At 43.0% G+C, this 18,768-nt stretch overlaps 1 protein-coding gene across 1 annotated transcript in view; it reads right to left on the reverse strand.

The window, feature by feature from the left end:
* Ush2a (usherin) overlaps positions 1-18,768 on the reverse strand; it is a 665,632-nt gene that overhangs the window by 119,695 nt on the left and 527,169 nt on the right. The window contains exons 52-54 of the mRNA XM_055609194.1: positions 12,694-12,891; positions 11,865-12,019; positions 8,517-8,715 (exon numbers count right to left, since the gene is read on the reverse strand). Coding sequence (XP_055465169.1) covers positions 8,517-8,715; positions 11,865-12,019; positions 12,694-12,891 — 552 coding nt within the window. The remainder of the gene's footprint in view (positions 1-8,516; positions 8,716-11,864; positions 12,020-12,693; positions 12,892-18,768) is intronic.

Below are 18,768 nucleotides of genomic sequence, written 5' to 3' on the forward strand. Positions count from 1 at the left end.
GTTGGCCCCACAGAAACTGCAAAGTAGACAGAAGAAATACCCAACAGAGTTCCATACTGGCCCTTCGAGTTGGCAGCTAAGAACTGAGGGTGTGACATCACGCAACAGAAAGTCAGATTGTGATCACCGACTCCTGTGTTAGTCGTTGGGACTTCCCTTCTTCCTCCATGGAGTCTCCAAAGAGAGTTGAGTTTAGAAATAAAGAAACCCAGCATCCCGAAATATCATTTGGAAGCCTGGGATGAGTCATGCCTAATTGACTCATGCCTAATGAGTCATACAAAGTTTCATTTCCTTGATCCAGGAAAGATTCACTTGTGAAGAGTGGTTGCTTGGGGTCTGTGCCTTGTAGTATATCTATCCGGCACTATATGACTAAAATCCACTTATAAGTAAATACAGATGTGTGTCTTTCTGGATCTGTGTTACCCCATTCAGGATGGTCTTTTCTAGTTCCATCCATTTGCTGGCAAATGTCATGGTTGTCTTGTTTTTAATGGCTGAGTAGTATTCCACTGTGTAAATGTACCACAGTGTTTGCACCCATTCTTTGGTTGAGGGACACCTAGGTTGTTTCCATGCACAGACCCCAAGAATAAGAGTCTGACGGACATCTTGGGCTTCATATGGGCCCGCTAGTTAAGGGAGTGGCGGTATTTCTAACACAGACTATGTTGCCTGCCTTTTGATCATTTCCCCCTTTTGGGACTCCCCTACAAGGCCACAGGGGAGGAAGAGGATTTCAGTCCTCATATGAATAGATGAGCTGGGGTGTCTGGGTAAGGGGGTTCCCCTATTCTAATGAATAGGGGAGAGGAGATGTGGTAGGGAGAGTGGGATTGGGAGGTGCCTATGGCCAAGATGTAAATTGAATTAATTAATTAATAATAGTAAAGAGCATTTGCTTGAGTGAAGCATACTACTAGTTTTAAAAACAACCCGTGTTACTGATCTATATGCAGGGACATGTTATACACGAGACCACATGTTACACATGGATGGCAAAGCATGCTATTCTTGCCACCCATGTGCTTTTCGTAAGACAGAGTTAGGAGCTTATGAAAGAGAGATTTAACAGCACAGATAATCTAGTAGGCATATGAAGAATTTTGCCTTGAATATTCTCCACATAGGACTTGTTATTCTTGCTTCATAGACTACAAATCTGAAGCTCAAAGAACAGAGGAAAGGGGCTGGCCAGATGAGATCCAGGGCAAACCTCAGCTCCAGTTCTAAGTACTACCTTCTCACACCACAGAAAGCCTCCAGCTAGATGAGTTCAAGTGTGCCAGGGATGATTAAACACCACCAAGACAGAAGAATGGTAGAAAACATCATAACAGCAACCTTAGAAATATTGTTTTGGTCAATAACTGTTTGTATGCATTTTAGCTGCTCTTCAAGTGAAAGAAATATGTTGAAAGGATGGTGTTCAGACAGAAAAGAAGAGACAGAACTCAGTGTTGCTTCCGTGGTTTGTCTGCTTTTGCTTCTGTTTTGTTGACCTCCAAATCAGGAATAAGCTTTGGAGGTATTGCAATTATAATCAAGGGAATTTGTTATGAAATTATATGACTGGTGCCAGTAGAAGCCAGTGAAGGCGCTTCCTGCCAAGCCTAATGACCTGAGTTTGATTGCTAGATGGTAGAAGGAGAGAGTTATCACCTAAAAGTTATCCTCTGGTGTCCAAACACATTAAGGCATATGTGTGCCCACATGTACACACACACATCAATACATACAATAAAAATTATAAATAACATAACTAAAATATTATTGTTTACTAAGCATTGTTTCGTTGACTTCCGTGGGTGTTAACAGATTCAGGGCCCCTTTAATGACTGTCTCTGTTCATTTCACAGATAAGGTCCTAACACAGGGAGGTGGAGGAAGCTGTGCAGGATACCAGACATTGGAACGTGCTGCAGCCTGAACAGCTGGGCTGAATAAGGTAGATCGGAGTTGTTGAGTCAGGTACCCTATAAGGAGTACTTATATAGGTACCCTATAGTCCTATAAGGAGAAAGATGATTTAGGTAGCTCACAGCCTACAGGAAGCTCCAGCAACACAAAACACCCAAGAGGGGATACACACCCGAGTCTTTTCCTTTTGTGTGTTATTACAAGTCATGTGCAGAGGCAGGAGAGCATGGCCGTAAGAAGCCAGAGACTCCAATGAGCCATTGGGGTTCTGACAATTACCAGCCTGTTAACCAAGGCCAGAGTCATCGAGGCAGTATCTGCCAGGTGCCTCAGTGGTCACACCTGAAGCTGTGACCAGGTAACTGCTTTGTGTAGCTACAAATGAGCTCAAGGGCGACACCATCCGAATAAACCTACCAAGCTTTAGATCTTGTATTTATTTTTGTCCTATCAAGAGGACTGTTTTAAATAGTCTGTAATGAAGCAAAAGCTGCCAGCAGGCACGGTGATTTACATGTACCCAGTGACCTTTCCTATCACTGACCCAGTAGAACTCAATACAATCTACACATTTCAATAGGTTTTGCTGTCGTTTTAAGTGAGCCCCTATTGGTAGTCCTTAAACTGAGATATGTATGTGAAATATTAGCAACAGGCAGTGAAAGGGCACACCAATTGAAAACTACTCATGAATTGATCAGGATGAGAAGAGGGAAATAAAGAGACGTCTCAAAGGGACCATTCTGACTGTAACTTAATCCTGAAGTCGAAGAGAAGAGGGAGAAAAGAAAACATCATTCAAGTACCCAATATTGAAAGAGAAGAGTAGGAAATAGCATTGCTGAGCAGAGAAAGGCAAGAGCAGGGAGACAAAGCAGGCATTTAACAGCGCAGAATAGCAAAGATGACTGGGGCGAATAATTCCCTGAATTTCCCTACAGGGAATCATGTTCTCTTTGAAGGGAAAGGGGCATCGTATAACCAAACTCATTATAATCACACTTGCAGCCAGCATTACTTTCAAGAGTAATATGCGTCAAAAAGAGACTGAAAAAAAAAAAAACCACTGATGGTTCATAAAAATATGATTTGGCAAAGAAAACCATGTCGATGTCAGTTATGTTTGTGATACACTCTAGAACGAACAGCTGGGTTCTGGTTTTTAATCTCCACATACATCATCAGGAAAAGGCGTTTTGTCCATTATGACTTCAGATAGGGAGTGCCACTCCAAAGCACGCAGCCAACGGTGTTGTAATGCTATCTGCTGTTTTCTAAGGAGTTTCCAAATATGTAGTGTGTCATCCTAAAGGTGGAGCAGATGAGTTAGGAGGAGTTCTGGTGTAAAATGACTCCAGATGACAATAATGCTAACAGAGTAAAAAAAAAAAAAAAAAAGGTTGGTTGGGCATGGTGGATCACACCTTTGATCCCAGTACTAAGTAGGTAAGAGTAGTCATATCTTTATGAGTTTGAGGCTGGCCTGGTCTACATAGCCAGGGCCACATAGTAAGACCCTGTCTCAGAAGCAAAACAAAACAAAAAACCCCAGCCAACCAACCAACCAACCAAACAAACAAAAAACAACCCCAAAAAAGTGAAAAGCAAAAATCAAAACAAAACGAAAACCTTGAAGAAAGACTTTGGGAAGCTCCCAGCACACTGAAATGGTGTGTGGAGACAGGTGACACTGAGTGACATAAACACTGTTCAGTGAGTGCAGTTGATGCAAGATCACAGTATGTCTAGTTGGTTTATTGATGTTTTGTTAGTACTGGGGGTTGAACCCAGGGCTTCTAGCAAGCTGCTCAAGGCTCTAAAACTCAGCTCTAGGCCCAGCTATCTGTTTACTTTATTGAAAGAGGGCTGCCCTCAAGTTTTGATACGTTCAGACACACAAAAACATGGGCGACACAGAGAGTAAGGCTAGAGCCACTGAGACACAACATGGTGGATTAGTGATCGCTTAGGCAGTGGACTGTGGAATACCTGGGATTTGAGGAGAAGTTCTGTATTCCTTAGAAATCAGCATCTAGACGGTTCTTGACTATGGCTCCTTGTATAGCTACTAGCAGACTTAAAAGAAGGGAAATGAAGCGCTTTATCCACCGAGCCATCTCCCAGCCCAATAAAATGTTATACATACCATGATGGTAAAGATAGTCACTACAGAATGGAGTAATCTAAAGTTACCTAAACCCTTCACAAAGACTTCCACATTTTGTCATACAGATGTTCAAACTGCATTTTCTCTTTCTCAAAGTGGTGTGTATAGTATTGCCTTCAGCCTCATGCTAATATTCCACTTTCTGTTGTAAACAGAATTGTTAGAGTTTCCATTATCTAGCACAAAAGGCTTTCAATGATGTTGAAACGGATGGGAGAAGGTAGATCGACTCTTGTTCATATTTAATGGCTGGATGTGCCTTCTGACTGGAATGCAGTAATGATCAGCCCATAAGTAATTCATTCTGCAACAGTTTCCCTGGAGTTAAGAGAGACACAGGCCTTCTTAGACCTTCTGCTAAGAAAGATGCCATTCATTCATTCACCCGCCTCAGTGAGCTCAGCCACGAGGTAATCCTTTACCCTCCCCTCTATCCCTAAGACACAGGCTGGTTAGAAATGCCATAGCTGCCATCCAAATGTTGTGTGTAGGGCAAAACAGTGGGTGAATTTAGTCATAAATGATCTGGGAAGGTCTCTATTGACAAGCTACCATGTGCTGTTTGCATTAGCGAATATGAGCTGAAGGGAGCTGCTCTTTCCTGGGTCCCCTGGGGCTCAGAGTGGGGAGATAGCAGACAATGCTCTAGTTTACTTAAAGCATTGATAACACCTCTAAATAATTAACTGAGGACTTCCTGTCTTCAATTACTTAATGCTTTTTTTTAACATCTTGAGAGGATTATAAGCAATTTATGGGTTTCACGTGATGAGGGCCTTTGCCACTATTCCCACAAAGCATTTACGGGATCATGTTTCGGAGGCTTTGCGGTAATTAAAAGTAAGCATGGAGACAACAAGGCTGTGGCAAGGTGCTGGCAGTCCCTCCTGCCATCCCTAGGACCACTATGCCTCAGGCTCCAGGAAGCCTAGTGCTACAACTTCATTAGGGCACCATTGCTTAAGGAATACCAGGGTTTAGAAATGAAGACAAATCTAAACATTCATTTCTCGCATCTCAGGCAGCCAACCAGCAAACATCCAAGGTAGCTGGGGAAGCAAATTCCACTATTTCTCTTCATTCTAATGACTCAGTAAAACATCATTACATCATAACTGCTTCTGTTCTGCATCTCGTCAGTCAGCTGAGCCTGGACCTGGTGTTCCCTGGCAGAGATCCTGGGTTTTGAGATTTTCCTGCCTAGCAGCGCTACTGGTCCACGGGAGCTGCGAGCAGCAAGCTTTGAACTCCTCCTCTTAGGGCTCTATTGCCCATGTGAAATTTAAAACAGATGCATGGACCATATGACTTTGGAGACCATCACCACAACCCACAACTGGTCAAAATGCGGAGCACAGCTGACTGCGAGTGTGCAACCCCGGTAGCTACATTGCAGTACAAGCCCTACACACGATATCAGGGAATGTTGCGGAAGTGGGACAGAGGGACTGTCAGAGCTAAATGACAAGAATGTCTGCTGCGAGACAGTGTCTTCCACACTGACAGAGACCCAGCACCTATACAGTCCCAGTAACAGGGTCAGCTGAGCAAGACGGGCACAGCGAAAGCACCAGCTGACCACTCACTGACTGTAGATGGGGAACATTACAAGGCCCCAGCCCTAGATGAAGCGCTGCAGGCAATTAATGGCTAGTAAGAGAGAGAAGCAGCTTTCCCGAGGGAGGACCCTCCTGATCGGTTACCGAGTGGTCAGCCCCAAACACATGCGTATCTGAGCAACGGTAAGTGAATTCAGCCGGGCTGTATTAGGGCTGTATTAATATACACATGTGCATACACTCATGTGTAAGAGTAATAAAGAGAAATATGGGAGGCGGTTGGGGGACATGGGAGGAGTTGGAGGGGACAGAGAGTGAGGTATAAAAGATGTAAATGTAGCATCCATGTAGGAAAATCTCAGAAACTAATTAAAGAGATATTAAAAATGACTTCTAAAGAATTATTTTCACTTTATGATTTTTGTAAAAGTTTAACCTATAAAAAGAAAAAAAAAGCTTTAAAATACTGACTCTAATGCAAGGACCTCTGGCACCAATGTGTGTACAAATTCCTCTCCGACATGAAAATATTGATTAAGAATGACAATGACAGGAAGAATCAGCAGAGCGAAGGGATTGAAAGAAAGAACTTTGCAATTATTTTATAATTAATGAGGCCATCCATCCTGTGGGTTTGTACATTATAATTGAATTTGGTTTGCTGACATCTCAAAGCCGGTCTCTGATGCAAACCAGTTCAGTGGGCGACAATTCAAAGCGAGGCTGCTGAGGAGGACAGATGTAACTGGGACACGGTTCTGCAGCTTTGTCTCTTGGTTTATTGTGAAGCCAGTGTGAGCTGGTCCATGGGTTCAGGTGGCTTTTCTGACCTTTAGAACTTAAGTCGCATTCAGTTACAACACCCTGATCCTCTTCATCGGCAGCCCTGCTCCCTGTGCTGGCCTGGCACCGGCGGCCTTTTGCTCGTCAGCCTCCCCTACAGAATCATCTTAGAGGGCACAGTGCTAATGAACTGATTTAGTAACTGTTCTCTGTGAGAAGTGTGTGAGTGTGCGCGTGTGTGTGTGCGCAGCTGGCCAGTGCCTTTGTTTGTAGAGGTCAGAGGTCAAGATCAAGCATCTATTTTTTGAGACGGGATCTCTCGCTGAACCTGGTGCTGACTGATTTGGCTCCCCTGGCTGGTCAGTGAGCTCCAGGAATCCTCCTGTCTCCACCACGCCATCGCCTTCAGCACTCCACCCCCCCCCCCCCCGTGTTAGGGTTACAGATGTGTAACACCTCAGCAAATGGCTGTTTTCTTTTTAACATAAACACTTGCTCAGCAGGCATTCACTGCATCCTCTGAGCCATCTCCCCAGCCCTCACAATCTTAGTTTTAGAAGTTTTATGTATTCTTAAGACCGTAGCCATTGGTAGCAGTGGCTACCATCTATCTGTGCATGAATACATGTATGTATATATTTAAATATATGTGTGTGTGTGCATGTATATATATGTACACATACACACACAACTGCCATGGCTCATGATCTCCAGATGGGGAGTAAGAGGTGCAGGGGTGCAAGCACACACTAAGTGTCTTCCTAGGACTTACGGGACCTCTGGAAGAACACTGGGGATCCTGTCAATCGCTGCTTGCTTCGACGGCAGAAAATCATGGAACTTACGAATGAAGTGCCACGGAGTTGCTTTTCTACCTGTGCGGCATCCATTTTGACTCCTGAAGAATCAGACATAACTTTTCTGTAAATTTTGTTATCTGTTTGACTAATGCTCTTTGAAGGCCCAGAGCCCAGTGGAAGCAGGTCAACGCTTTGTGAAGTCTTAGAAAGAAGAGGAGACATAGTGACAATTTGGAGAACCCTGGTCTCAGGATCTAGACTTCCAGGTGTGTTTGGAATGACTCCGTGAATCCCAGTAACGAACTAAATACCTTTGTCTCCAAAAGCATCTTTTTCTTTTTCTTTTTCTTTTTCCCAATAAAGCAGAGCTGAGAGTCATCCCTGTGCTCTTAGGTTTGAGATGAGAATTGAATTAGTGCGTCCCAGTGTTTAGATAGTGTTTGCTATCTGTTCCTCCCCCAATTCGCTCAGCTCCCGTTGGCCTGCCAAGCAAGAGTTCAGCTATCAGCAGTGCAGCCCTGAGCCGGCAGGTCAGGCCTCTGCTCTCCTGCAGCCTGCTTTTGCTTGTGAGGGAGGCAAAAGAAAACTAAAAGAGACAAAATCCAAGTATTAAATTACTAGGTAGTGTGATTAAAGAATATGATTAAAAACAAGGCGATAAGAAAACACGTTTTTCTCTTCAAATGAAATACTCAGGTTTCCACGCTAATTATTATTATGATCACTATGAGGGTTGAGCTAACATTCTGCCCCTGCACTACACTATTGCAATAAAAATGGCAACATCATACGTGATCAAAATAATACAATCACTATTAATTATAGCAGAAATAATAGCACCAAGAAATTCCAAGCAGGGGACTGTCAAGGAGGGAGTATTAGAAATTCACTCTGGAGCCTGCTCTCAGCATCTCCATACTTTTCTCCTGCTTCCCAACCCTCACTTGGCTGTCCTCGCCTCATTATCTGCGAATAGATCCTTGGGGAATGAAAATGCATCGCACTGTTTGTTTGGAAAAAAAAAAAAGTTAATACGGACACAAGTCCCCTCCTCACACACTGCGTATCAAAGCCAAATATAAATTATTCTTGAAGTTCTCTGCCGCCGTGGCTTACTGCTGCCACCGTGGGCTCTTTGATTAGCATGGATAAGCGGGACCTGACCATATGTCAAGAGAACGTGTCCTTTCCAAGTGACCTCATATATCAAACACACGCCCCTGGGAGGCTCGCTCCGGCCCACCGCAATGACAAGTCTCCTCCGGTAGATTTCCGTTTCGTCACCTGTGACCGTATGCTGCCTCCTGTCACTCGTGTCAGTGTAGATGAGCCCTCTCCCATCCAGCCAGAGCTGGTACTCTTTAATGACAGCTCTCATTTTCTCGGGGACGCTCCAGCTGAGGTGCAGGGACTCTGAGCTGCGGGCTGTGATGTTTGGTGGTGAGACCCTCTCCAGGACGCCTGGGGTGGCAGCAGCGACTACCTGTGAGCATGGAAATTAAACAGCAATTTATTGTCATTGTCCACTAGGAATCCTGATCAATGAAGGTGTCGCTTTTGTTTTAGAGCCTTGCTGTCTGGCGTGGCATCTCATTAGCAAAGGCTGGGAGAAGCAGTTCCCCGCTTTTCATTCTTTGCCTCTCATCCTATTTAAACAATGAAATCTGACCTTGAATACATTATGTAAGTCCCCAACTACTATTTATCACAACAGGTCCCGACAACAGTTTTGAAGGCAGAGTGCGGCCCTCAGTTTAAACAAGTGCAACCTGCCTGGCAGACTGTCTTTCTGGAGAACTCTCTTCCATATGGCCCACCAGTGTCTTTGCATTTTAACAGCCTGATTTTGTGAAGTTAAGTGTCAGTAAATGTGGAGCAAAAGCCATGCCTGGACTTGCTGGCACGGAGTGTGCTTTAGGCAGCACAGGAGCAGGGGCCCCTGTATTCTTCCCAAGACGTCTGTATACTATCTTGGTGTCTCTAGAAAGAGAACCGAGTGAGAAGAAAAATCAGCCAGTTACTGAGTCAACGGTGTCAAAATACGCTTCTGCATAAAAACTTGCTGTTGGGGACATGCTTTTCCCACAGGATAAATCTGATTCCTGGTTTAACGGTTGTTCTGCCATCTGGTAGGCCCAGGCCCTGCTATGTATAACATATAGAATTGTTCAAGGACGGTCGGGACCATAACTTTTCTTTCCTTTTTTTAATTATTATCATTTATTATAATTTATTTAATTTGTATCCTGGTTATGGCCCCTCCCTCGTCTCCTCCCAATTCCACTCTTCCTCCCTCCCTAGACCCTCTGCTCAGATGTAGCCCATGGTAGCTCAGTCTCCAAGTGGGTTCCCTGATAAGGGGAACAGGGGCTGTCGCTGGCATGAAGTCAGTGGCAGGCTCTCTGATCACCTCCCCCCCGATGGGGTACAGCCTTGCCAGGCCACAGAGGAAGACTGTGCAACCAGTCCTGAAGAGACGGGTTAGGCTAGGGTCAGATGGAAGGGGAGGAGGTCCTCCCTATCAGGGAACCCTAACTTCTGATTGAGCCTGCCTGTCTGCCATGGTGGCAGACTCAGTGGAGGGCAGGAGGCTCTGCTGAACACGTGTCCCAGCGAATGGTGCTGACAAGCCGCACTCAGCGTGTTGCGTGGTTCTTGTAAGCGTGTGCAGACCCCAGCCTTCTGGAGCTTTAACCAGAGGAAGAGCATCAGAGCCATTCCGGATGCCAGCGTGTCTCCCAGGCTCCTCCCCAGAAAGCTGGCTTCTTGGAAATGACAGGTGATTAGTTTTCCTCTCTAACTCTTTGTTTCCCCCCAGTCTCCTTTGAGGGGTTTTCTTTCTTCTCCATTCCGAGGCCTTCTCTGTCCCTAGTCGCCAGGCATTCTGCTTTTGTTTCTCTCCCATGCCTTTGATGATCACATCTAAACATTCTGCCTTCACTTCTTACATAGATCTTCCTAGCAAGACCAGCTCCCGGTCTAGCGTTGAACTAGACTTTTTTTTTTTTTTTTTTCATTTAAAATATCTGCTTCTTCCACCCTGCTATCTGCCTTTTCTCTTTAAATAGTTTTGAGAAGTTTGAAGATAATCCTAGTGTTTTAACATTTTTGTTTCTGCTTGTACCACAGCAACACCACCTACAAGTAGCTAAGGCCACAAACCTTAAAAATCCATGTAACACTTTTTTCTTCTCTGGTGGTCCAACCTTTTGGCATTGTGACATAACACTACCAAATTTATGCCTCAGAACCACAGAATCAAATTGAAAACAAATTGCCAAAATACCCTCGCAATGTTTTAAGTAGTTTCTGTTGGGGCTCAGTTATAGCAATTCCATGTTTATGTGCATGGGCTGCATATTCTATACACAGTTGACATCAAATTCTCCATATTCTATCACCTGCATTCTGTTGTGACTTGGCCATTTGCTTGTTTTATTTTTATTTTTATTTTTTTGAGATGGTATTTTGTAGCTGGCCTCAAACATACTTTACCTGAAAATGACCTTGAACTCCCGATTCTCCTGAGAATGCCGAGACTGCAGTACACCCCTGGTTTATGCAGTGCTGGGGACTGAACTCAGGGCTTTGTGCACAGTGCAAGCCCTCTTCCAACTGAGCTATACTCCCAGCCTCCATTCTAACCCCAGTGCCTCATCCAGGCCGTTGTCAGCCCTTGGCAAGGCTGCTCTGTTCATGAAGTGTTAAGGTCACTTATTTGTATGGCAGGCTCATCCACTTCCGTTTTTTTTTTTTTTTTTTTTTTTTGAAGTGCGGGCAAATTTGATGACATAATAAGTAATTTTGACATTTTATGGCTTTGTAGACTACTACTGTCCTAGTCCATTTCTGCCGCTATAACAGAGTACCTATGACTGAGAAGCATCTAAAGAGGTTTCTATTTTTGCTTCAACATTCTGGAACCCAAGAAGTGTAAGATTGGATGGCTGCACACTGGCCTGGGCACGCTGTTGGAAAACAGAGAGTACATGGGCTTGTGTAAAAGCCATAGAATGCGAGAGGTGGCCTCAGAGTATCTGCATCACGTGGCTCATCTGGTCCTGTGAGCATGATAACACATTTCCCCCTGAGGAAGGACAGTGTTTAATCCCACGCCAGTGTGGACCTACTGTGACCAAGCATCTCTCAAATAAGCTACCTCTTGGCTTCTTTCAAAGATTGGAATGGGTTTCCCCCTCACCCCCAAATTACTTCCGATTCCAGATGAACTTCATGTGCTTAGAATTTAAAGGCTTGGCACTAACACAAACATTTATTGAGCATTAACTGCTTTCTTTCATAGACACCAGCCCTCATCACGAGACTGGCTGGGGGAATATCACAGCAAACCACAGTGGCTACCCAGAAATCACCAGTGGGAGAAGGGCGCGAGAGACTCCCTGACACTGGCTTAGGGTTTCTGCTCTTAATAAAACACTGTATATGGTTAAATCTCTGTGCAAATCTCCCCTTTCAGACGTGAGCATCAACATCCCATGACGGAGGCACACAGTCTCTCCAGTGGCACTTTGAGGAAGACACGGTTTTCTGGCGTTGGAGAAATCATTCCAGGATGTTCACACAGCCCTCACTCTGGACCCTTCTCCCCACAATTGGGCAAGTTCTTCTCACCTTGCCACTGACAGCACACCCAGCGGCTGTGCAAGCTTTCAGCTGGTACGTGTATTCCTGGAGTGGCTCAATCTCCTGTGCGTCTGTGAAACTCAGCGCTGTTCCCCGGAAGTGCTCCCTTCCATCGCGAAGAAGGATGTAGTAAATAATACGACCTGGAAGGCAGAAAAACGCTGCTGTGTGTCATGCCACCCGAACTATTTTCAAACAACATGCATGTCCCAGAACTTTCCCAGCCACAGGTATTGATGTGCATGCATTTGTGTCTGTGTAGCTATCCCTGCATGTGTGTGGGGGTCAGAGGACAACCTGGTAGAGTCATTTCTCTCCTTCTGCCACACAGGTTCCAGAGATCACACTCAACAGTCAGTCATGGTGGAGCGTGTCTTCTAACTACAGAGCGACCTCACCGTTCCCGTCACAGAATCTTTAAAGAAACAGGATCATGTAGCATTTTAAAACATGCTTTTTGTTCAAGTAGTTCTCAATTATACTACCAGAGGGAAGACGGACTCAGAAAAGTGTTATTTATGTTTATCTCTGCTCCTGACTAAAAGGATTTGCCTTCAAGACAGGACAATTTTGACTTCAACTATACTCTGCTTACTTGAAAGCAGCTCTGGCCTATGCGATGATTTGGGAGTTTTGAATGCTTATTTTTAGCATTATTATTTATTTTGGCTTAAAAAGATGAGCAATGAGCTGACACGAGGGTTTTCCTTTTATATGTGAACATTTCCCACTGAGTAGATAACCAAGTATATAGTACACCTTTTTCCAAACTGTAGGAATGTACAAAATCGGCAACCCTATTTTTGAAGTGCAATACCATTTGGGTGCATGGGCTTCTTCCAGTGTATGAAAATAACGTCTTCGTGATCACTTGCTCTGGCCCATCTGGGGGCCGTGACTCCTTGCGGCACAGCCTCTCCTGTGCTGACTCGAACAGATGGGCTGAATCCTCGCCCGAAGCTGTTCCATGCAGAAACCCTGTATTCATACGTGGTGCTGGCCTCAAGTTCTGTGTCTGCAAAGACAGAAATCAGTCTCTGAGGGATTACTTTTTATTTAAACCATCATACTAAAAATTAAGGTCAAAGTCATTTTAAATCTAATTTTTCTCTCTCTCCTTCTTTGTGTGTGTGCACAGGTACTGGTACCTGTGAGTTTGAGGACAGAGTGGTGTATAAAATGAGTCCAGGATAGGCAAGGCTACACAGAGAAAACCTGCCTTGAAAAACCAAACCAAAACAAAAACCAATAATGACAAACACCCAAACCCCAAAAAACTTCCTAACACAAAACATACAGGACATTATTAAAAGAATAATAGGAATAGAAGAAGAAACTCAGCTTAAGAACCCAGAAAATATATTTAACAAAATCATATAAGAGAAAATTTCTAACCTAAAGAAGGACATGCTTATAAAGCTACAAGAAGATTACAGAATACCAAATAGAGTAGACCAGGAAAGAAAGTCCTGGCACCACATAATTATCAAAACACTCCTGATGAGACGAAATTGACTAGGATCAGAAGGAAGGAAAAGAAGACATCCCCTATCAGTGGACTTGGGGAGGGGCATGCATGCAGAGGGTGGAGGAAGGGAGGGATTGGGATGGGAGGAGGGAGGGAAACACAGGGGGGATACAAAGTGAATAAAGTGTAATTAATAAAGAATTAAAAAAAACACTAAATACACAGAACAAAGAAAGAATATTAAAAGCTGCAAGGGATCTGGGAATGGTGACTCATGCCTTTAATCCCAGCACTTGGGAGGCAGAGGCAGGTGAATCTCTACAAGTCTGAGGGCAAAACCATGCCTACAAAATAAGTCCAGGATAGCCAAGGCTCTGTTACACAGAGATACAGAGAAACCCTGTCTCAACACAATAACAACAACAAAACAAGCCAAAAACAAACAAACAAACAAACAAACAAACAAAAAAGCTGAAAGGGCAAAAGGCCAAGTAACAAGACTTATTACATCTCATTTCTCAACAAAGACTCTAAAGGACAGAAGGGCCTGGACAGATGTCTTGCAGACTCTAAGAGACCATGGATTCCAGCCCAGACTTACACCCAGCAAAACTTTAAATCACCATAGATGGAAAAAACAAGATACTTCATAACAGAGTCAAATTTAAACAATATCTATCCACAGATCCAGCCCTATATAAAGTAATAGAAAGAAAACACCAATCCAAGGAACCTAACTACACCCATGAAAACATAGGCAATAAATGATCTCACAGCAAGAAAATCTAAAGAAGGGAAAAACGTACACACTACCACCCCTACCACTAACTACAATGAAAAAACATTAAGAATTAACAATCATTGGTTATTAATATCTCAGAACATCAATGGACTCAATTCCCCAGTAAAAGGACACACGCTACAGAATGGATACAAATACAGGATTCATCTTTCTGCTGCATACAAGAAACATGCCTCAATATTAAAGATAGACATTACTTCAGATTAAAGGTTGGAAAAAGAGTTTTAAGTAAATGGATCCAACCAGGAGGTTGGTGTAGCTATTCTAATATCTAACAAAATAGATTTCAAACCAAAAGTAAAAAAAAGATGGAGAAGGACATTTCATACTCATCAAAAGAAAAAAATCCAGATGACATTTAAATTCTTAACATCTATGGCACAAATTCAAGGGCACCCACATTTGTAAAAGAAACATTACTAAAGCTTAAATCACACATTGAACCTTACACATCAATAATGGGAGACTTCAATACCCCATTCTCACCAAAGGACAGGTTATCCGGACAAAAACTAAACAGAAAATAATAGAGCTAACAGATGTTATGACTCAAATAGACCTAACAGATACATACGAAATATTTCAGCCAAACATATATATATATATATATATATATATATATATATATATATATATATATATATATATATATATATATATATATATATATATATATATATATATATATACCTTTCTCTCAGAACCTCATGGAAAATTCTCAAAATTAACCACATACTTAGTCACAAAGCAAGTCTCAACAGACACAAGAAAATTGAAATAATCCCCTATATCCTGTCAGACCACTGTGGATTGAAGCTGACTTCAATAACAACAACAGACAACAGAAAGCCTACAAACTCATGGAAACTGAACAACCCTCTATGAATGACTTCAGGGTCACAGCAGCAATAAAGGAAGAAATTAAAGGCTTCTTAGATTACATGAAAATGAATGCACAACATATGCAAAATTGTGGGACACAATGAAAAGATGCTAAGTTCATAGCGCTAAATTCATAGCACTAAGTGCCTCCATAAAGAGAGTAGTGAGATCTCATACTAGCGACTTAACCACACATCTGAAAGCTCTAGCACAAAAAGAAGCAAACACACCCAACCGGAGTAGATGGCAGGAAATAAACAAACCCAGGGCTGAATCAATAAAATAGAAACAAAGTGAGCAATACAATGAAACAAAGAGTTTGTTCTTTGAGAAAGTCAATAAGATAGACAAACTCTCAGCCAAACTAACTAAAAGGCAGAGAGAGAATCTAAATTAACAAATCAGATACAAAAAGAAGACATAACAGATATGAAGGAAGTCCAAAGAATCATTAGGTCATACTTTGAAGACCTGTGCTCCACAAAATGGAAAATCTAAAAGAAATGAGATACCACTTAGCAAAGTTATATCACAATCAGATAAACAATTTCCCCAGGGAAATGGAAGCAGTTATTAGAAGTCTCCTAACAACAACAAAAAAGTCCAAGGCCAGATGATTTTAACACAGAATTTTACCAGACTTTCAAAGAAGACCTAATACCAATACTCCTCAAATTATTCCGCAAAATAGAAACAGAAGCAACATTGTCAAATCCATTTTATGAGGTCACAGTTACCCTGATATCTAAAGTACACAAAGTTTCAATAAAAAAGAGAATTACAGACCAGTTTTCCTCATGAACATTGATGCAAAAAGATTCAATAAAATATTCACAATCAGAATCTAAAACACATCAAAAAGATCATTCACCATGATCAAGTAGTATTCATTCCAGAGATGCAGGGATGGTCCAACATACAAAAATCTGTCAATGTAATTTACATGATAATCTCATTAGATGCTGAAAAAGCCTTTGACAAAATCCAACACCTCTTCATGATAAAAGTCTTAGAGAAATCAGGGATACAGGGACATACCTAAACATAATAAAGGCAATATACAACAATCCAATAGGCAACATCAAAGTAAATGGGGAGAAACTCAAAGCAATTCCACTAAAATCAGGGACAAGATAAGGCTGCCCTCTCTCTCTCCATATCTATTCAGCATAGTACTTGAAGTTCTAGCTAGAGCAACAAGACAAACAATGGAGATTACGGGATTACAAATTGGAAAAGAAGAAGTCAAATTTTTGCTATTTGCAGATGATATGATAGTATACATAAACATCCCCCAAATTCTTTCAGGGGAACTCTTTCAGCTGAGTGGCTACATACAAGATTAAGTAAAAGAAAAACAAAAACAAAAAACCCAGTAGCCCTCCCATACACAATGGCAAAGTGTTGAAGAAGAAATCAGGGAAATAACCTTCCCAACAGTCACTAATAATATAAAATATCTAGCAGCAATTCTAAGTAAAGCAAGTGAAAGACCTGTATAATAAAACTTCAAGTCTTTGAATAAGGAAATTTAAGAATATGACAGAAGATGAAAAGATCTCCAGCTCATGGATCAGTATAATCAACATAGTAAAAATGGCCATCCTACCAAAATCAACTTATAGATTCAATGAAATCCCCATCAAAATTCCAACACAATTCTTTACAGACTTTGAAAGAACAATACTCAGCTTGAGATGGAAAAACAAAAAGCCCAGGACGGCTAAGACAATCCTGCACGATAGGAGAACTTCTGGAGGTCTCGCCACCCCTGACCTCAAGCTGCACTACACTGGCATAAAGGCACAGCGATCAGTGGAACCCAGCTGAACACCCAGACATAAATCTACACATCTCCAGACACCCGGTTTTCGATAAAGAAGCCAGAAATAGACAAAAAAAAAAGGCAGCCTCTTCACAAAATTGTTCTGGCGTCATGACATGTTAGTATGAAGAGCGCAAATAGACCCATATTTGTCACCCTGCAGAAAAGTCATGTCCAAGCGGGTCAAAGACCTCAACATAAAACCAGACACATTGAACCTGACAGGAGAAAAAGTGGGGAATAGGCTTGCATGCACTGGTACAAGAGACAACTTCCTGAACACCAACAGCCTAGGCACTACGATCAGCAGTTGATCAATGGGACCTCACCATACTGAAACACTTCTATAAAGCAAAGGAAATCATCATAGAGAACAAAATGGCAGCATACAGAAGAATAAAAGATTGTCACCAGTTCTACATCTGGCAGAGGGCTAATATCCAAAATAGATAGAGAACTCAAGAACATTGATACAGACACACACAGACACACACACAGAGAAAGAGGGAGAGGGAGAGGGAGGAGATCAGTAAATCCAGGCAATTAATGGCTGCACTGAAAGGAAGCCATTAAAGCAGCCTCCCGATGGGTGATCCCTAAATGGATACAGTGAACAGTAAACACACTCATCAGTCTGTGCTTAACAATTTTTATAAACAAGCAAAGTTTGTGGTTACAGCAGGAGGATCTTAAGCTCAGGGTCAACTCAGGCTATGCAGGAAGTTCAAGGCCAGCCCTGGCAATTGGGTGAAACTGTTTCAAAACAAGTAAATGAGAAGTGGTGTGGACACGTAGCGGGACCGTGCTTGTCAAGGCTGGGAAAGTGGCTGGACTGTACCCTAGCACTGCCTTCAGTAAGAAGTTTGCTCCTCATGTTCAATTGATAGCATTTTCCGGCAGGCAAAGCAATCTGGAGTGTAGGCTTTAAAAGCCCTTATAAAGTCACATCAGTAGCACATCTATTTATTTCAGAAGAAGGCTCCTGCAAGGATGTTTTGAGAGCCCTTCAAAATCTTGCCTTGATTGCAGGTGGCAGATAAAAGCAGGGCATTCTCTGGGATGGAAACCTAATCATTTAAGAATGAGGGTCCACGGGTGTGATATTTACCTGACAGCAGGGGATGGGAAGGCCGGGCAAACTGTGGACAGCCTCGAAGCCGCTCCTAATGTCATTTTACTTATTCATTTACTATGTATTTTTTGTTTATGAACAGTGTGTTAAGCCCCAGCATGTTATCTATAGGAACATTTCAGGCTATTGGGAAAAATGGGATCAGTGTCCAGATGGAGTGCCATGCGGGTCGAGGGGTGGGCTTTCTAAGCCAGGCGCTGCAGGGACGGAAGGGCTCCTGGCTGACCCGGAAGCCTTGACCAAAGCTTGTGATGTGGGCTGGAGCAGGATGGTGAAGGGCTGCAGAAGGGGCAGCGGCACTCGAGGGGGGTCCACGGGCCGTGGAGGAAGCTTCCAGCACTCATCCTTCTGACGGTATCACGGGTGGATGGTCCGCATCCCACGGCAAGCTCCTTTTCTGCATCTGACCCTCAGTTCCCTCGCTTCCTGCGGTCACACTAGGTGCTTGCCTCGGGAGGATGCAGGCGTGCTGGACTACCGAGCACAGCACTGGGAGTCCATGCTGGTCGGTATTCATCACCTCTGCTCCTCCCTAAGCTTCCTCGTCTCCTCTGGCACCCCGCCTGGAACTTTCCATTCCTGAGCTTTGACATCCTCCCCTCTTGTGGGTAAGTAAGCCACGGTGATGGTTCATGTTGAATACAGCAGGGCTTTGTTTATTTAACTAGGGTGTGAATAAATTATGTAACTTAAACAGACTCTTTCTCTGGCTCTATGTATATCACACACATCTTTTTTTGCTCAAAACCAAGCATATTCTGTAAGGACTTCTGTAAACATTCA

Source organism: Psammomys obesus, unplaced genomic scaffold, assembly GCF_907164565.1.
Source record: "Psammomys obesus unplaced genomic scaffold, mPsaObe1.curated_primary_1811, whole genome shotgun sequence".
Taxonomy (NCBI): Eukaryota; Metazoa; Chordata; class Mammalia; order Rodentia; family Muridae; genus Psammomys; species Psammomys obesus.